The sequence below is a fragment of the Cimex lectularius genome, unplaced genomic scaffold, assembly GCF_000648675.2.
Source record: "Cimex lectularius strain Harlan isolate CLEC.00 unplaced genomic scaffold, Clec_2.1 scaffold3, whole genome shotgun sequence".
NCBI lineage: Eukaryota > Metazoa > Arthropoda > Insecta > Hemiptera > Cimicidae > Cimex > Cimex lectularius.
The window spans coordinates 3,170,655-3,190,517 of NW_019392688.1; the positions used below are offsets into that span (position 1 = coordinate 3,170,655).

Sequence of the window (19,863 nt, forward strand, 5' to 3'; positions counted from 1 at the left end):
AAGGCCCGAGGAACGAATCCGAATTATCCCAGAAAGGGTAAATCACCGGGGAGTCGCCATCCGTCCGTACTTCCTCTATTTGAATAGCATTTTAATAATTGAGGGGCGATCCGCCGTCTCGAAGGCTATCATTTGTAAGTATAAACGGTGGGAAGGTGAGGGGGGAAGGATTGATGCTCGCCCCTAATCGTTTCCGATCTTAATGATCCTCTTCAGGGCGGAGGCGCGTGGGACGACGATATCTCACATCACGGCATCGTAAATACCGAAAATGGGCGACAACCTGGACAGAAATCTCTTTACACTTACGACTCGAAGGCCCGGACTTCCTTTTACACCTGAAGACATCTCGGGTTCGCCTTGAGGTTATTGGAGCCAACGGATCCTTTAGCATGAAATTCGCTCTCTTGAGCGTTCCCAATAGGGACTGGAGAATCTTTGAAGATATTTTTCGTCCGAGGCGGATAAGAGTTAGAAGCTCTTCCCAGATTACAAAACACATAGCTTCCTAGTTTGTGACAGACGAATATCAAGGATATGAGCATCGCGTTTATTTAAAACAAGAGGATAGTGGGGCTAGGAAGTCGTGACCTACGCCAATCTTCGTCCCACTCCCGTAAATTAAAAGCGGTCGGTTTTATCGATCCTGCCCCCGCGAGCCTGCGCCCGGTACCTAGAACCTTCCCGGAACCCTACGGCGGCGACGGGATCCAGGAGACCCGAAGTTCCCGAAAGATCTCCTTCTGAAATGTGATAAGTCCGGAAATGCCGAGAAAAATACCATTCAAGACCATCTATGCCACGAGTGAGTATTCGCGTCGGGTTACGCCCAATGAACGACCAAAATGGAACATTTTTATTCCTGGAATGGATTTGATATTTCCGCTCGAGGTTTAAGAACTGCATGCGTTGGCCTTTTAGAAAATTTTCTTAACGAGTTATTAATCGTGACCTCAATTAACACTACGCGCTACGATGGAACTTCATTGTTCTTATTGTTACTACCTGTTAATCCGAGGTCCATTAACGTTCAGCCTTTTATACTAAACTGTCCCATAAATTGCAAAAATACTCAGTATCCTGCTTGTCTAAAGAGTTTATACAGAAAAAACTCCAGAACAATGGTAAATTTGATGGATCTTTTGGGCTTCAGAAAGGCGGAGTCTGGAAAATCAGATTTAAAATTTAATGGCATATTATCTTATGTTATGGGTAACATGCTTATAAATATTTTACGCCTCGGCTGGCGTAAACCGTAAATTAACAGACTGCGTTCCACACAAGGCATGTTTAACGAATCCAATTCTCCTTAATTAAAGTGAGACGAGTAGTTTTGAAAAGTAAACTTTAATATTTCATACGAGAAAATAAAGAACACTGTTTTACAATTATATAAGATTTAGGTTTTATTATTGGATTTTCATTTCAGGCGAGGATGAAAAGTTCAGGTGTTCGGAGCTTGACACCCAAGGGCCGACGGTACGCGGTTGGCAGAGCCAGAAGGACCCGAGTTATCCCCAGGACTTGATTCTCAAGCTTGAAAAACCCGTGTTCCTGACCCAAGTGCAGATTTTGGCCCATCAGTTCATGATACGTGAGTGTTACGAACAACTATCCGCACTTTGGTAGTTTGAAGGCCTGGGATGATCAGAAACGAACAAATTATTGGTTTATCTACGATTTATTTTCAGCTGATAGGATTGAGCTGTGGTCGTCGTCGTCGTCGTCCGAATCTCCTATATCGAGCCTCCCGTTCGACTACCTAGGATATGTCATACTAGGGGATAACCGATCCTCATCGCACAAAAGTAGAGAGCTCAAATCTGTAACGATACCGCCGTCCTCTGCCAAATCATCCCACATAAAGCTCACCCTTCTATCGAACCACGAAAACGAACTTAACGTGCATAACCAGGTATGTCTAAGCGGTTGAGAATAATTCTGGCTTTGCTAAAAATTCAAGAAACTAGGTCGGGCTGGTTGCGGTACAGATCCTCGGCGAAGACAAGGAAGAAGCGACTGAGGCGTCTATTTTCGACGACCTGTCTTTCGACATGTACGTTGATAGAGACGTGGCGAGGATCATCCGGCAGATGGAATGTCGAAAGTCCGAAGCTGTCAAAGGTGATCCAGACGCGTTTCCTTCGTCTCTTGTACTATAGATTTGTTTGGTATAGGTGAGCGGTTCAGATACGCGGCGAGGCTCAAATCCGCGATGCTCACCCTAAGGACTGTCGGAGAGAAGTTGGGCCGTCTCGAAGTGGGTAAATTCCAAGCGATTGCGAACGAAGACTACGCCAAGGCGAACAAGAAAAAAGAACAGATGGACATGCTGAGGAGTGAAACCTACGCCTCCCTCTGTGTCACAGACTTGCTCGAAGAATCCGGCGTAAGTGCATCTTGGATACATTCAATAGGCCTAGGCTTTTTAATTTTCATTGTTTTTCTTACTGAAAAGGCCCTTGCGAAAAACGACGCCCCGGGTTCCGACATCACCGATTCGAACACAACCCTCAGCGAAGAGGTCAAAACGCCAGACGTGCCTGTTCAAGAAAGCCAAAACACGCCAGTTTCCCCGCTCCATTACGCTCCAGTGTAAGTACGAGAACATCTATAATATGTCCGTCTTATATTAATTAGATAATTATCTCCCTCGAAGGATATCCAAAGGAGCGACGATTGTCCAGCCGATCAGGACAGGCAGCCTGAAAAAGAAGAAGCAACCGACCGCATCCCCGTCCAGTTACGAAGCCTACGATGAGCGTATAATTCCTGCTGCGCAAAGAAGGTGAATAGCAAAATTACCATCAAAATCAATTGTCATTTCCGCTATTCCGAATAGCCTTTTTTTAAATTATTGTAGGACGTATAAACTGTCAGTATCAACTGTCTACATCTTTACACTTTATCTATTTTATGCATCTCAATAAACAGCACATTTACAATTTTTAGATTTAGCTTGATAATATGCAGATCAGTGCAGAAGTATTTGATTAAACAAGAAAGCAAGGTTTAAATCACGATGGACAAACGTTCTGAACATAGTCCCAAAAGAATTAAACATGACCTCTTTTCTGACAGAATATAACTGACCGTTCTTTCATACGATAATTGTACAGAAAACTCTCTTCTATTTTCAATCTTTCACTAATTGGACAGGGCATTCTATTCTCATATACAATAATGTCAACAAACTACACTGTTCTGTCATTTAAAGTTTGAACTCTATGTTCTGTCTTCTGTTCTCCACTGATTGGAAAGCAAAACTTATATTTTGACCTTCAGTAACTGGACGGAGCACAATCTCCTGTTATACAATAATTGAAGAGCAGAGAGAGAGAGAGTTTGTTTTTTGCCCACCAAGAATTGGACAGAGAACTCTCTTCTGTATACCGTCTTCTAATAAATAGACAGCCTACTCTGTTCTGTCATACAATAATTGAACCGAGAACTCATTTCTGTCTCCTGTCATCCACTATTGGACGGGAGCTGGGTTCTTCGGGATAAACCCCAAGACCGAACTGTCTGTAAACCTAGGTAAATATGCTAGTTTTCCAGTCTGAAATCATAGCGATTGAACACTGAGCCAGGGAAATAAAAAGGCTAGGAATATATTCCCGTAAGAAAGACTCTGACAGCCACGCAGCACTTAGGGCCCTAGCCTCATGCTAGGCGAAGGCATAGTGTTTGGAACTGCATGGAAGTCAGCAGACCCTGGCATGGGTCCCTGGACATTCGGGGCATAGAGGCAACGAAAAGGTTGACATGTTGGCCAAAAAGGGGGCCTACATGGACTTTCTGGGCCCAGAACTCCTCTCATACTATAATTGAAGATAAGAGAGAGAGAGAGGAGAGAGAGAGAGAGAGAGAGAGAGACAGAGAGAGAAAGAGAGTGAGTGAGGGATATCTGTATTCTCTCTTCTATCCACCACTATTGGACAGAGCACTCTGTTTCTCTCCTGGAATAATTGTACAGTCCACTCTGCTCTGTCATACGATAATTGAAGAGCAGAGAGAGAGAGAGAGAGAGAGAGATCTGTGTTCTTTCTTCTGTCCACCATTAATTGGCTAGAGCACGGTCATATAAATAGCGAACAGAGTTTATTCTTGTGTCATCGAATAATTGAAGAACAGAGATATATGTTCTGCCCTACAATAACTGAATAGAGATCTCTCTTTTGTTTTCTCTCCTCCACTAATTTTACAGAAAACTTTGTTATGGCCTACAATAACTGTACAGTGAACTCCGTCCTGTCATACAATAATTGAGCAAGGCATTCTGTACTATCAAACAATAATTGAATGGAGACCTCTCTTTTGTTTTCTGTTTTCCACTAATTTGACAGAGCCCTCTGCTCTGGGCTACAGTATTTAAACAGAACCCACTGTTGTAATACAATAATTGAAGAACAAAAATTTGTCTTCTGGCCACCACTAATTGGACATTGGACAGATTCTGTCATACAATAATTTGAACAGAGCATACTGGTCTGTTCTACAATAATCAAGGAATATAGATCTGTATACTATCTACTAATTGAACAAAGAATCTTCTGAATAATCTCCTCCAATAATTTGACAGGGCACTCTGTTGTCAAACAATAATTGAAAAACAAAGCTCTATGTTCGGTTCTGTAAAAATTGTACATATAAATCTCTTATGTCTTTTCCACTAATTAGATAGAGTATTCTGTTCTGTCATACAATATTTTCAACAGAGCACACTGTCCTGTTATACAATAATTAAAGAACAGAAATCTGTCTTTTGTCCTCCGCTAATGGTAATAGAACTCTCTTCTGTGTACTGTCCTCCAATAAATGGACAGGCTAATCTGTTCTGGCCAACAATAATTGTATAAAATACTGTACAGAAGGACAGGTCAGAGGTTGTATGAAAAGGACAACCTGTTAGGCCAAATCTTCAGAAGATGGATGATGGTTCTATCATTTGTGGGCTTTGAATACAGAAAATACACTTTAGATAACCTTTTTCTTTAAAATTACCTATTATAAAAGTTAACTTTTAAAGTGACGCTGAATCTTCGTGAAGGTCTCCCAATTATTACAAAGAGAGATTGTATCACAGTGGGAGAATGTGTGGAACCGTTGAAGTTTATGTCGGTTAATTAATTTTTTTAAATAAATATTTTACACGATAATTAATTCAGCCCCCAAAACAGTTACATTATTTGTTTAACTCGCAGCGTCACGGTGAAGGAGACAACAACCAACATTAACCCCAATTGCCTCAAGATGAACGAGAGAGAAAAGAAACAGGCCTCGCTTCCCATTTCAGTATTTGGCATCGCACTTGTAAGCCAGAATAATACATTTTAGAGGCAAAATACATGAAAAGTGTATTTTAAATCGTGTTCGTAGGTTGAAAAGTTTTATTCGAGGCAGTACGTGGACAAGGAGGACGGTTTGAGAGATCTAGAATGTATTCTGGAAAGCCAGGAAACAACGAATAAGATATTCAGAGCGGCCACTTTCCTTCTTCACCGAGCCATCAGGGACAAAGTGCTTTCCGTCTACACAGTCGCTTCCAGTCTTGTCACTCAACTATTCAGTAGATACACCGGGCCAAGGTAATTGGTTTTTAATTGTTGTGTGTTGTGTTGGTTAACAACAAGGTTTTTACTTTCAGGGTGACTACTTCAGAATTGGGTCGCTCGGTTGACAAACTTCTCCCTGAGCTGTTTTCCAAATCCGGCGATCCAACCCCCAGAGTGCACAACCTAGCCGTCCACACCATCCTCACTATGGCGCATTCTCCACAACTTAGGTAGCTACTAGGAGGATGAGTTTCATCTTCGACTCTATTAACTTTATGTTTGTTTGTTAAGGAAGCTTAACATCATTCCAGTTCATCTGACGCGTGCTCTCACGGCCTCCACACACCCCAGGCTGGCTCTCTCAAAGCTCGAAATGGTAGAGCAGCTCATCCTCAGCATCGGGATTTCGACTGACAAAGCTAGCGGGATGACTGCCCGCACTCTTGCCGAATTCGGCGCGTCCGGGCTCCACCATCCGGCCGAGGCCGTGAGGAAGGTCGCTGAAAGGGTTCTCATACTCGTTTACAGGGTCAACCCTCGCCTTGTGAGAAAGCAACTTCCTCCAGACGACGACATCACAAGAAGGAACCTCCTGTACAGACAACTGATGAAAGAATTCGACAAGATAGATCTCGAAGTCAAAAGGTAAAACACGATCTTTGACTCAGACCGTCTCCTCACGTTTCGCCTTTTCAAGGATGGACCTAAATCGGGAAACGAGACAACACATAAAATCCTCAGTGAGTTCTTACGCAGCCAACATGAGCGAGAGTCCCGAAGTCGATCAGAACGTAGAAACTCCCAATTCCCTTCCTGGCAATAACAAGTGAGTATTTTAACTCTGTTGTTGTCGGTAATTTTTCATGAAATTTTCTACTTGGACAGGCACTGCATTTTCTGCTTTCAAACCTGCGAGCATTTGACCGAAGAGGGGCTGAACATCCATTACTGGAAATACTGCCCACTCTTGACCCGGTGCACCCACTGTCAAGAGGTATTTGAGAAAGTTTTGTCATAACGCCGTTACGTTTTACATCATCGATTTTCTCCAGGTGGTCGAGTGCACGGGGATCCACAACCATCTACTAAAAGACTGCGACCTGAAAGAACTCTACAGGCCGTGCGACAATTGTACCGAAGCGGTCGAAAAGGAAAACTTCGAGGAACACCTCGTCGAGTGCCAAGGTACATAGGATTTTGAAAATTAAAATATCGGCATAAAAGTTTCTTCTCAAAATCCCCTTTTTTATTTTCAAGGCATCAACAGGTGTCCGTTCTGCAAGACGCCAGTTGAAAACACAGACTTGTCCTGGAGGAACCACCTCCTAGACGGAAAAACTTGCCCCAAGCACCCTAGAGCCAAATTCATACTAAGATCAGGTAAATGATTAAAAACATGAACATTTAATATTTCCCAACTAAGGAAAAAAATTAGGCCATTTGATCTACCATATTCGTCTACATTACATCTTCAGCAGATCATCTGAGATGATCATCAAACATGTTTATGCATAATCGAATTGAAGATTGTAAGGGAATGTTTATTAACTATTTTTAAATTTCAGGTTCGTCGACACCAAGAGATTCAATCGCTGCGAATCTGAATTTCAGTTAAGGTCTTCTCTAAAAGAGTAAACCTCCAAAATTTAAAAAGTTCACGAACAACTAAAAACCGTGGCTGACTGCCACACAAAAAACAACATTCGAATATACTCAAAATTATATTTATTGTTAATAAAAAGTTCAAACTGATATTGTGATACTCCAATTTTCGAATTCCCAATCCGATTTCAGACCTGTCTACAAATCTACTTTCTATTTTCCAAATTTCTCAATGCGTTCAGGCCAGATTTCACTCTCCTTCTCCGCCACCCCTCCCCTCCATCTGCTTGAGCAGAAAAATCTATGGACCTTTGTTTGTTAGATGAGATTTCGTGCTATTCCTTATTTTTCCAGGGGGGGGGGGCGGAAGTCGAAAAAGAGGAAAGGCAGGAAACGAGGCTAACAATCCGTTAAATTGCCCCGCCAACGTTTATTACTCTTGGAAGCCCTTTTTTCCCTTTTGGCCCCGAGAGAACTGTGTTAAGTTCCGTTTTGTCACAAAGCTGTAAGCAAGGGACAAAGTTCCATACAGTCTGATGATACTAAAATAACCAAGGAAATTGGCCAATCTTTAAAAATTTATAACAAGTGAAGTTAAAACGAAATTTCAGTTGGAAATCAGCATTGAAAAGCGATTTTTAAAATATTGACCATATTTATTTTGTTTGTATTAATATATTATTAATCAGTATTACTGTCATAAAAGCCACTGTTGGCAGTGTAAGACCAAAAGGAAAAATGACAAATTCAAAAAATTCGTCTTTCTTTCGTATTTAATTAGAATATATAAAGTAATAAAATTTTAGGGGCGTCGGTGGCCGCAACGGTTTAGGCGTTGACTCGGAGCTCATCGCTGTAAGGTAAAGGTCCCGGGTTCGAATCCAGCGACCCTGCATTCGAACCCGACATACTTGCAAATGGGCTTTTTTTCAAAAACACCGGCACACCGAGGGTTGATATAACCTCTGATGTTGCGAACCCTCGTAAAAAAGTAAATTAATTAAAAAAAAAAATAGGTCGGGCCTTTGCCCAGAGATGAGCCATGGGAGATATAATTTCCATAACAGGCTTAAGTAATAACTGCTATCCACTGAAGATGTGGAAATGAAAATGCCAAAACGCATCTACAGGTAAATCAGCAAGAATAGGCGGGCCAGGATGATCGGAGGCTATCAAACTGACACCGCCATAATTCTAGACTAAACATAGGACTATCTGTCCTGACATTAATACTTTTGTGTGGTGTTTAGTCACACCAGACCGCATCTCACGATCTCCGAATAATTAATATTTTTAAAACTGTTTTCCTGATGTTTCATGGCTGTGGTTGTAGTTCATCGACGAATCATGGTCTGCTTATTCTCACCGGTATCAGACGCTTTTCGGCTCCGCCTTCATTGGTTGGTCTGTGTGTTATTCTGCCTGTTGTCTCATTTTATGAGATATCTGACATCTGAAGAAAACATTTAATGGACCGTTGACTAATCACTCAAAATCCAAAATCAACCGAAGGCGAACCAGGTTGATCGGATAATACCAAGCCAGGCAGCCATCCATCAGACCTCATCTTGTCTCACAATGATATATTAAACTGTCAGTTCTGAAATAAACCTTTTTAAAAACTGTTTTCCTACTGTCCCATTCTTGTGGTAGAAGTTCATCTATTCTCGCTGGTTTTACTGAAGATCATTCGACAGCCAAAACCGGCTATAATAGGTGGAAGCAAAAGCTTTTTTTTTTTATTACATTTGATATTTACATCTGTAAATATTATACGAAGTAAACATTTTGTATATATGTTGAATTTGTCGTTCTCTTAAGATTAGTCTAAAATTGTGAAATATTGTGTTTGTGCCAGCTGGATGGTGTCTGATCATCCTGGTCCGCCGATTCTCGCTGTTTTTGCCTGTAAATACGTTTTGGCGTTTTCATTTCCACATCTTCAATGGATGGAGATTATTAATTAGTGTCTCTTATGGAAATTATGCCCCCATGGCTCATCTCTGAGCATTGGTCTGATACTTTCATGTTATGTTTTGTCTTAAAACACCTTTTATCTCTGTTCGCTACAGCAGAGGTCACATAAACCCTCGATGTTTTACTTTTTTTTTTAATTCGAACCTGGGACCTTTACCTTACAGAGTGAGCGCCGTGTCAACGCCTAACCCTTTGCGGCCACTGTCTTCCTTGAAACGTTTATTCTATCTGGTTTTGTTCGTTAGGTGCTTTTCGGCTCAATGATAATTTCAAATTGGTTGGTTTGTGTTCTATTCTGTAGGTTGTGTCCTATTATGAGCCTTCAGAAGAAGACAGTTAATGGAACATTGGCCAACCACTGAACCATCATCTGACAGCCAAAACCAGGGAGAATTGGCGGCCCAAGATGATCGGACACTATCAACTGACATCGATAGAATACTTCACAATTCTAGACTAAACTTATTACTACTTATTCTGAAAACAATGCTTTCAAAGCGTTTTCCTTTTGTTTCATGCAGTTGTAGCTTCATCGAATTCAATAATGGTCCGCCTATTCTCGCTGGTTTTGTCTATCAGGCGCTTTACAACACCATCTTTATCAGACGGTCTGTGTTATATTCTGGCGGTTGTGTCCTATTTTGAGACGATGCATTAGAAGAAGACTCAATGGATTTGTTGACTAACCACCAAAGGTCATCTGGTTTTGTCTATGAAATACGAATTTAGGGGCTCCATCGTCTGTCGATTTTTCAGCTGTATCCTTTTATAAGGTGTCATCACCTCAGAAGCAGGCATTAAATGAACCACAGGTTAAGAAGAATCAGAGATGATCAAGCAAATAGATGGTTTCTAGGTCAATTTTCTTGCCAAGTGGGTCAGATGAGGGAGGGCCATTTTACGATATTCCTTCGCCTCATCCCCGTGGACCAAAGCGTTTCGCCACGATTACGGCAGTTTAGATGTTGTTTTTTCTCCGGTCGTTGAATTTCGTCGTTTTCCCTCTTCGGCCCGCTGATTTCCCCGGATGAAGCCTCAAAACGGACGGCGATAAAAGGCAGAGATTCGATCTCGACGATCCGCCTGACCGTGAATATCTGGCCTCAAGGATCAGCATAGGCCCGGTCCGCGGTGCTGATGGATAAGGAGCAACTTGGCCGATAGATTTCTAAAAATCGGTATCGAATAAACGGGCGAAAATAAATATCCAGAAAAAAATTATCAAAGAATACCCTCTAACAAAAATTGAAAGCTGGCGTCTACCTAAAAAGAAAACAGCCAAAGAGTTTAAAATTTGGTTATCAGTTTTCTTGAAAAGTATAGACGGCCTGAAAAAGTTTTGTCTTTTTTTAACGTTAACAACAGACCCACGAGGTTATGAGTCGGACATCTTTATCACCCAACTCAGAATAGGCCATACACGGTTGACACCCAATACATTTGGGAGACAAAACGGTGACTATAGTTAGACCTGGGTGATTGTAGATCAAGTTACAGGTTCATCACCTTACAAACTTCACAACAGTTTCTATATATCACATTTTTCCTTGTGTCATTATTTGAAACATTTTGTTTTTGCCATCTTCAGTTTGTGAAATTAATGGATGTCAAATCAAAACATTAAACAGGCAGACCATCTTTGATCAGAACGACCAATGTTCAACCCATTACTAAGTTGTGGTATCCAAGTTCAACTGCCTGTCTTGTTTATTAACTTTTAACGGTATTTGAAAGGGCATTGTTCAATGAAATGGATTTTTTTTTTAATTTCCTCCGATGAAGAAGAAAAGTAAGGTAACAAAATTCTCGTCAAATAGGTGGGCTTAATGTCCAATGTGGGTGCCACGGACGAGGAGTCAAACCACTTTATAATACTTCATACTATTATTAGTTAAAAATCCACGGGCTGCCAAGATTTGTGCCCAGGACTGCTAGCATGGCAAAATACAAGTAGGACACCCTAACCACTCGGCTACCACAGTTTCTTTTAAAGTTGTGGTAACCAGGTTCAACCACCTGTCTGGTTTAGTAACTTTTTATAAGTAATTTAATGGACAATAGCCAATAAAATAGCTTATGATTTTCAAAATTTCCTCCGTCTAAGAAGAAAATGTTTACATGTTTGAAATAGTTAACAATTCTTAATTTGCTATTATGTTAATTTAATCTTTTTCCTAACATAGCTCAATTTCCTTAGTAGATTATAAAACCCAATGACGCAAATAAGTTTCTCTATGCTAAACAGTAGAATTTAATTTACAACACTTATCATGCTATTTTACCTATTTTATTATTTAAATTGCCAGCATTCAGGTTGATGGCACTATGCTTATTCTTAGGCACAGATTTTTTAAAAAAAGTTCAAATCTTGATAAGAATTTCTCAAAACTGAAAAACTAGACTCAATGAGGAAAACTAAAACTGAAAAAAGGAGATGTGTTCAGAAATAAACTAAGAATGTGAATATAATACAGCATTTTCTATTATTTAACCTTAAAACTTACAACATGTAAAAAAAATAAGAAATCACGATCATTGCATTTTTTGCCTTCCTTAAATTCCCCCCTGAAATCAATTCAAACAATAAGGAGTGAAGTAAAGTTCTTCTTTCCCGGCCACGCTTCTTTGGCGTAGATCTTCTTCGACGGGGTGGCCGAGGTCGAGGAGGGGTTAGGAGCAGGCGGCGGAACTGGGATTTGAGGTAACGGGGGTTCTTCGCTCTCTTCCTTCCTGCTAGGCGCGAGGTCGATGTCGGGAGCCGGGTCCGGCAGTGAGATGCCCAACCTCGAAGCGAGCACTGAACTGAGAATGGGATTGTTGCCCCGTTCCGCATCCAGGTGGGTGTGGGAATGCGGGAGGAGATCGCCGTACAGAGAAGTACCTGCACCGGATGGTGACTGCAGATGCTTTGGGTGAAGGTGAAGACCACTGCCCATTTGCTTATCGTCAGATGTCAAACCTGATGTCACCCCAATTCCATCTAAACGCTGGCGCTAGAGAAAACAATTATTCCTAATTTAATTTATATTATTATATAATTATATAATAATTGTTCTCTTTTTTTTCGACCTTGTTGATATAAAACTTTTTTATAGGCAATCATGCTGTTTATTTTAAATATTGATTTAATTTAAATATTAAAATTTAGTTATTGCCAACCATCAGTAACAACCTAAATTCAGGTTCAACCACCTGCATGAAATACTGAATAAAAAAAATACCTTTCCAGGGATGACAGTGGTGTGAACCATATTTCTAAATCGTCCGACAGTCGGGTCCACATCTTCAGGATTTATGACTTCCTGATCTTCATTAAAAGTAACCGATCTCCGTTTCTTCTTAGACCTCGAAGTCGAAGCCGAATCCACTTCTTCCCCGATGCCAAGCATACTTATTCGCCGATTGTGTGCTGTATTGAATTCAGTCAAATTCTTTAAAAAAAAAAAAAAAAAAAAAGCAAAATAATTAGATTGGTGTTAAATTGCATGTACACACAAAGACAAAAACTGGGCACTTTATTTATTTATTTTCCATAATAACTAGGTATAACTATTAATAGTTTTACTTAAAACATGAGTACAACATTAATGTGTTGTTTACCTTTATAGTGTGAGTAATCTTTTTTTACTCTTTAGATTAAAAATAAATAAAATCAGTTCAATTTCATCCTTCCCAGTGCCAACTTGTTGAGAGAGTTGTTTTTTTAAATTGTTTTCTTTGATGAAGCAATAAATTTGAGTAAAAAATAATTAATTTTTCTTTTATTCGTCTTATAAGTTGTTTTTTATGCTGTGGTCGATGTGCTTCATTTATTGGGGACAATTTTGTGTTAATGCTCGACCAAACATAGCTCGAATTGTCAATCATTACTTGGAGGATGTAAGGATTACCATAAGTTACCAGTTCCTCCTCGGATTGATGACAATCGACGGTCTTCAGGTACATCGGTGTCAGAGGAGATTTTTCTGTGGCTATTTCTTTTCTCAAAAAATAATTAAAATAAATAAATAGATAAATAATAATAATAATGGGGCGCCACATTATTTTTCTCTTTTTGGGAAAAAGTGAACTTTCAGAGTGAAATTGAAAATAAATAAATTAATTAATTAATTAATTTCATTAAATTAAATTACCTATATTAAAAAAAAATTGTGTAAATAAAATAAAAGTCCGAACTTCATCTTGCTCCTTTCCTCCCATCACAGCTTGGTTCTTTCCCATTCACAAACTCTCTGCTCCACAACGGCAAAAAGAAAAGTCCCCAGATTAAAATAAATTAAATCCTTTTTCTTCTTTTTCGTCCAACTCGTCCACACCTATGCATTCAAGCCTGAGCCAAGCCTATTCTTGCCGGCAGGCCCCACTCCTCAAACGATGTCCCAACTGAGCCCAGGCTGGGCCTCCTTCTGCTTCTAAAGACCGCCCGCGTGTCTTTGTCCTTTTGCTGGCTTCGCTCAACCTTGTTGATGGCACCCTCATTTCCGTCAGAATCCTGTCATCCCAGTGCAAAAAAAGGTTTTCTTCTTCTTATTTTCCACTTGTAACAACAATGAATTGGCCAGCATGTTCTCCTGACATGAATTCCACAGAACACTTATAGGACATGATAAAGTGACGGGCTAGACTTCATTCGCCGCCTCCAAGAATCGTTGAACAGCTTAACTAATGTAATGCTACTCAACATGGCCCGACGCCACCCAACGCAAATCCAATGTCAGATTGTATTACCCCTGTGCACATCTGCCCGATGCCGTGCAACACTGTCCTATTCTACGCGATGCAACCAAGTTCCCTACTGTCCAGATTTTCATCAAGTAGTATCGAGTACAGTCGAAAACAAAAGAACCGTACACATATTTTTATTTCAAACTATTTGTATTATTGTCATTATATTAATTACAACATACTTGTTTTATTATAAACCAAATTAAGCAAGATCAAAAATTTAAGAATTTTCATTTTTTTTTTTTTTATTTCAAAGGCTCGGCAGAAAATATACCAAAACACTGGAATACCATTATTGATAGAACGAATTTAACTAACAATCTTTCAATTAATTAAGGTTATTAGTTGAGATAAAAAAATCAATGTCACGAGCGGGATTCGAACCCACAACCTTCGGCTAGATACGTCGCTACTCTACCACTTGAGCTATCATGACTTTGATCCACTCGGGCACTAACTTCCCACTTTTTTATCTCAACTAAAAACCTTAATTAATTGAAAGATATTAATTGGTCAAGCGGACCACAAAAACTAGTAGAATTAACTAACCATTTTTTACATGGTTTTGTTAATAATTTATTAATAATTTAACTAAATTTTATTGCATGGTTTGGCTAATAAAATTTAACTAACAATGTATTTCATGGTTTTGCTCATAAAATTTAACTAACAATTTGTTATATGGTTTTGTTCAAAAAATATAACTAGCAATGTATTACAAGGTTTTGATCATAAAATTTACTACAGTTTTGTTAATAAAATTTAACTAACAATTTATTACATGTGTTAGCTCATAAAATTATACCATTTTTGTCGTGTAGCATCAGAACTGGACACTCTTGTTATTACCATAAACAAGATCAAAACTTCATGAGTTTTTATAAAAATTATTCACTTATGGTGGTTAAGCAGAAAATGTATTCAAACACAGGAATATCATTTATTGATAAAACGAATTTAACTAACGATTTATTACATGGATTTGCTAATAAAATTATTACCCCGTTTGGCTAATAAAATGTAACTAACAATTTATTTCATGGTTTTGCTCATAAAATGTAACTAATGATTTATTACATGGTTTTGTTCAAAAAATTTTATTAACAATTTATTACAAGGTTTTGAACATAAAAGGTAACTAAAATTTATTACACGGGTTTGCTAATAAAATTTAGCTAACAACTTATTACATGTTTTTGCTTATAAAATTATACCATTTTCGTCATTAGCATCAGTACCGGACACTCATATTTTTTGTTATTCTCATATTATTAATTACAACATGGTTACATTAATGTAAACCAAATGAAACAAGATCAAAACTTCATGAGTTTTTATACAAATTATTTACTTATGATGGTAAGGCAGGAAAATTTCAAAACACTGGAATATCATTTATTGATTAGATCAAATTTAAGTAACAATTTATTATATGGTTTTGCTCATAATAATGCATTAAGAGCAAAAGAGGCGTTGCGATTGTGATACTGATTTGTTATACACGCTGTGCGATTATACGTGGCGTGCGCTTGATGTCGATCAGATGTGTACACCCTATCAAAACAAGCCAAGGCATTGGGTAGCGTCGGGTAAGTGTGCTCCCCGCTTTAGGGTGGTGGAGTACTCGATATTTCTCCATCACTATTATACAACTAGCCTAACTGAGGGTCGAGGGTACTTGATATTACCCTGTCTTAAATAATTATAATTGTAGTGTGTAATTAATGCAATTCTAAAAATGTATAGTTTGAAATAAACGACAATACACAAGTATTGGTTGTTTTTTCCAACTTACATCTAGTTCCGCAGTGGTTTCAGTCAGCCCGAGCATGGCGGCGCCTTGAGATGTGGCTTCTCCCCTTTCCAGTTGGTCTATTACGTTTCTAGTGTTGCCCTGCGGCCTCTCCCTCATAACATAGTCCCTCGTCGAAGCGCCAAAGTGGAAACTGGCGTTCGGTGGGAGTTGCGTCGGTTTGTTCGCCTCAAGACGAAGGCTTCCGATAAAAGTGCCATGTGCTATTGAAAAAAAATAACAATACTTTAAAAAAAATAAATAAATAAATAAACGTGAAGATATGAAAAACTTACTGCTTCCCAAATCGACTAAGAAGGCTCGCTGTAAATGGCTGTGGTAGACGAATGCGGCGTGGACTCTTGAACAAGACGCATGATCCAAGCAGAAGTCATTCATCTGAGGATTTCTCCCAAACAAATAACATTTTTTCTCATCGAGCATTAATTTCTACAAACAAATTTTAAAGGGCTGAATTAAAAATTTTGAAAAGCGAGATTTCTAAAAATAATAAAGTGCGTATTTTTAAATGTAATACTGTAATATATTACATTGTTGAAAACTAAAGTTTTGAGTCTGGAATGAAAAGATAATTACCTGAACTAGTTTATCGTCTTTCATAACGTCCAGATGAGTTCCAACGGGTGGTTTTCCAGCCCTGGAAAGCAGAAATAGCACAGTAAATAGCAATTTACAATAGGAGATTCGGGCTATATCTGTATCGGCTTACCATTTCGGTATATCGTAGTGGTTCGCCATGATCTTGGAAAAAGCCTCAATACAATTTTTTAAATTGAAACTAAGGCATTTCCCGTCCTTTCGGGCTTTTCACTTCAACTTTAAACACAAAAGCCGGGTATAAAACCTCGGTCAAAAAATCAACATAAAAAGCCTAAAAAAGAGCAAATCAAAATAACACGTATAACAGTCTGGGTAAACTCGCGTCTACGCCGTTGACACGGTGTACACCCAAAACAATAAACTTTCCACAATTATTACTAATTAAAATTTAAATACATTTTTTGTTAATAAATAAATTTTTTGTTTATTTGCTATTTTTTATTTCTTTATCCTTTAGAATTTTTTCACATTTCACACTAAATTATTTAAGAAAAGGAGGTTACGGCAAGGTTTCTCTTAACAAAGCGTTTTCTGACTATTACCTCTGTGGTCGTCCTTTAATTTTCGAACGGCAAAATCTTTAAAATAATAATAATTTAAATTACTTCTAAGGAGATTACAAATTTTCCAAGTTCTCGACATGGACAAGAAGTCAGAGGAGAAAAAAACCGACTTGGGTCTTTTGGAGGAGGACGATGAGTTCGAAGAATTTCCCGCTGAGAGTGAGTTATTTCCATTATTTGCAATAAATAACCCATCCGGTCCGTGATAAACGGTCGTTTGACCTGGTATGTTGAGACTAAAGGGATTTACATTCATCATCGGGATTCCGTTGGCATCAGCAGTCGATCGTGCTTGCCTCTACCTCGAGGCGTATGAAACAGTATGATATGCCATACTTCGGAAATGTCGGGTCATCGGAATCAGAGTAAAATTACCTCGTTTCATTGAGGCTTTCCTGAGGAACCAAAAGTTCCTTGTACTGAGTTCGATGTTTTTTAGTAGGCTCAGTGATAAGACTTATAGTTTTTTCAATTGCTATAAACTGTAACGCAATACGTTGTACATTGATGACCTCTGTTTTACCTATGGTCTAAATGGAGGGCTGGAAGAAACGAGGAAGCCGGATTCCACAGTCCTCCGCCGTCTGAGCGGTGCCATGATAGGGTAGTTGGCGAGCTTCCTCCGCATGTTTGACCAAAAGTTAAGATGGCAGCCAAACATTTTTACAAAAAATAGTAATAATAATATACTTTATTATTATTTGTATGGTACATAACAATTAAATAAGAAAAAAACAAAGTATTATACAGCATGGAAAAAGAAAATCCATCTGGCAGAGGTCACTGGATAATATAAAAAAAGCAAAAGTGCCCTTTTTTTACAATTAAAGGAAAAAGTAAGAACTACTTAATAAGGAAAACAAAATTTAAAGAAAGCAATGAAGATAAAAGAAAAACAAAAATTAATTAGAAATTGAATTCCACCACTAATTCATGCCGGTAGTGCCAGGCATATTGAGCATATTTAATTAAATTCCTAAACTTATACTTAAACAGAACATTAAGCTGGTCTTTTGCTACTACCGAATAATTCAAGTGTAAACGACATATTTCAGACAAAATAGTGCATTCCGCCAAAAATGAATATCCTCCCTAACACCATCCATTTCCCAGTCCAAAAAGGGGCACCATTATCACCTCTGATATTGAAAAGCCAGCGAAGTTCACCCAAAGACAATCCTTGCGAATTATCTGTAATTAAGCTAAGCATACCTGCGCTGCTACCTAACTGCCTGTAAAATAAGAAACGTGAAGTAGACGAGACTCTTCCCTGGAGTGCAAAAACAAATTCTAATTTTAAATTAACAAGTATTTCTGTAAAATAGCGGGCAAATTGTTTACAGTATGTGTCGAGAAGAGTTCACATGACAGGACATTAGAGAGGTCATTCCACACTCTAAACCAGAGTACATCACGATTAATGATTTCAAGGGCAACTATTTTTGACAAGCGATAATCTGGGAGTTTCATTATTTTTAATATGCGTATACATGTGTAATAAAAAATAGTATGTATGCTGCAATGTAAACAAGTACAACTGGCCTAGTCCGGTCTCTATATATAACAAGTAATTAGGTGTTGGTTAAGGCAAATAACTTTCTTATGAAGAAGCGTTGAATCTTTTCCAGCGGCTCAAACCTTTCATAGCCTCGGACCTGAGCAGCATAACAGAGGATCGAATGGCATATTGAATTAAATATTTTTAATTTTGTTGGCAGGGGAATGATGTCTTGTGAAAAAAATAAAAAATTTTACATTGTTTGTGACTTGAATTTGGTTCAAAATAGTAAAATAAATCTATTTTTACAAAAAATTAGCTTCCCTACAGATCCTTTTTAATGGTGAATTTATTAACTTTTAATAACAAAATTTTTTTCTTCTTTTTTTTTGTAGCCCAAAAATAGGTTTGGTTGTAAAACATTTAAAAAGTTTTATTTAATTCTACAAAAACATTTATTGAGCAAAGAACAGAATTCAAAAAATTCACAAACAAAAATGTTTTTAAAAACTTTTGTACCCCTTTAATATCGAGTAATCTCTGTATTATTCATCAGTAATCATCTCTGGTACAAATAGCATCTGTTAAACGTCTTTACATTCCTTGAAAAAAATTTCGAGTAAAATAATGAGGAATTCTTTCCCATTTTTTTACATCCCACAGCTGTTTACAACTCTTCTAGGGTTTTAAGACTTGGTTTCCCTGTTGTACAAGTCACTTAAGTTGGTCCCAGATGTTTTCGATTGGGTCCAAATCTGGACATTGAGCTAGCCACACAGAGTTCTCAATTCTAACCCATTTAGGTAGTCATGCACAATACGTAAGTGACTTAGCATAATCCTGTATTAGTAAGAATCTCTCAGTAGTATGGGTGGGGGAGCAAATGGCATTAATATCCTTTGATTTTGTCTTGTAAGTACCGCCATGAAGTTAGAGATATTTTTCGCACAACAACCGTGCGAGCGTCCAAGGAAATGTCATCCCAGAACATCAACATAGAATGGCATCTGAGGAACCATAGAGCATGGGGCTACCTTACCCCTAATCGTAAACATATGAAATTACGCCCATCTGAAGATTCGAGGCCAACTCTCACCTCATCTGTAAAGAGAACTCACCTCCAATCTTCCAATGCCCAATCTCCATGCGAATTGAAGCCTGGCCATTTTCTGAACTGTGGTAAGAAGAGGTTCACGAGGTGGGTGCCGAACCCTTAGGTTATTTTCATTGAGCCTTCTTACAGTCCTGGAGGAAATTGAAACATTTCAGACTTGTCATCAGATTTCTTATCTCTTTCCTGTAATACTGTGGTTTCTTAGTGCCTGATTACAGATGTATCTATCGTCTCTCTCATCCGAGTAGTGTAGACTAGGTCGACCCTTTCCTGGTTTTATAGTGTTATGCCCTGTTTCTCTCAAGTGCCAAAGAATCCTTCCTATTGTAGTGTTTTACACTCAGGTTACTTGTTACTATTGCAATGGCTGTACCCTGACACTGTCATACTCATATAGAATGGCCTGACAGGAGCCA

General features: G+C 38.6%; 2 protein-coding genes across 2 annotated transcripts; one reads left to right on the forward strand and one right to left on the reverse strand.

Moving 5' to 3' along the window:
- Positions 1–612: 612 nt before the first annotated feature.
- Positions 613–7,307, forward strand: LOC106662363 (centrosomal protein of 104 kDa). The gene is made up of 16 exons (XM_014386419.2): positions 613–805; positions 1,430–1,594; positions 1,692–1,915; positions 1,971–2,124; positions 2,178–2,389; positions 2,459–2,595; positions 2,660–2,788; positions 5,205–5,313; positions 5,380–5,588; positions 5,648–5,785; positions 5,847–6,200; positions 6,253–6,381; positions 6,441–6,549; positions 6,608–6,740; positions 6,813–6,935; positions 7,121–7,307. The coding sequence occupies exons 1-16, from the start codon at positions 766–768 to the stop codon at positions 7,168–7,170; spliced, it is 2,415 nt and encodes an 804-aa protein (XP_014241905.1). The 5' UTR covers positions 613–765; the 3' UTR covers positions 7,171–7,307.
- A 4,285-nt stretch (positions 7,308–11,592) lies between these two features.
- LOC106662322 (nuclear inhibitor of protein phosphatase 1) lies at positions 11,593–16,740 on the reverse strand. Its single transcript, XM_014386345.2, has 6 exons — positions 16,382–16,740; positions 16,249–16,309; positions 15,948–16,101; positions 15,655–15,875; positions 12,356–12,565; positions 11,593–12,127 (listed from the first exon to the last, which is right to left on the reverse strand). Exons 1-6 carry the CDS (start codon positions 16,408–16,410, stop codon positions 11,711–11,713), a joined length of 1,092 nt encoding a protein of 363 aa, XP_014241831.1. The 5' UTR covers positions 16,411–16,740; the 3' UTR covers positions 11,593–11,710.
- Positions 16,741–19,863: the final 3,123 nt, after the last annotated feature.

Excerpts from the sequence above, each read along its gene's own strand:
- LOC106662363 (XM_014386419.2), top strand. The coding sequence starts at position 766 with ATGCCGAGAAAAATACCATTCAAGACCATCTATGCCACGA. Across the intron at positions 2,789-5,204 it reads ATTCCTGCTGCGCAAAGAAG|CGTCACGGTGAAGGAGACAA; the intron begins GTGAATAGCAAA and ends TTTAACTCGCAG. Across the intron at positions 5,314-5,379 it reads CAGTATTTGGCATCGCACTT|GTTGAAAAGTTTTATTCGAG; the intron begins GTAAGCCAGAAT and ends TCGTGTTCGTAG.
- LOC106662322 (XM_014386345.2), bottom strand. The coding sequence starts at position 16,410 with ATGGCGAACCACTACGATATACCGAAATG. Across the intron at positions 16,310-16,381 it reads CACTACGATATACCGAAATG|GGCTGGAAAACCACCCGTTG; the intron begins GTAAGCCGATAC and ends TCTGCTTTCCAG. Across the intron at positions 15,876-15,947 it reads CTTAGTCGATTTGGGAAGCA|CACATGGCACTTTTATCGGA; the intron begins GTAAGTTTTTCA and ends TTTTTTCAATAG.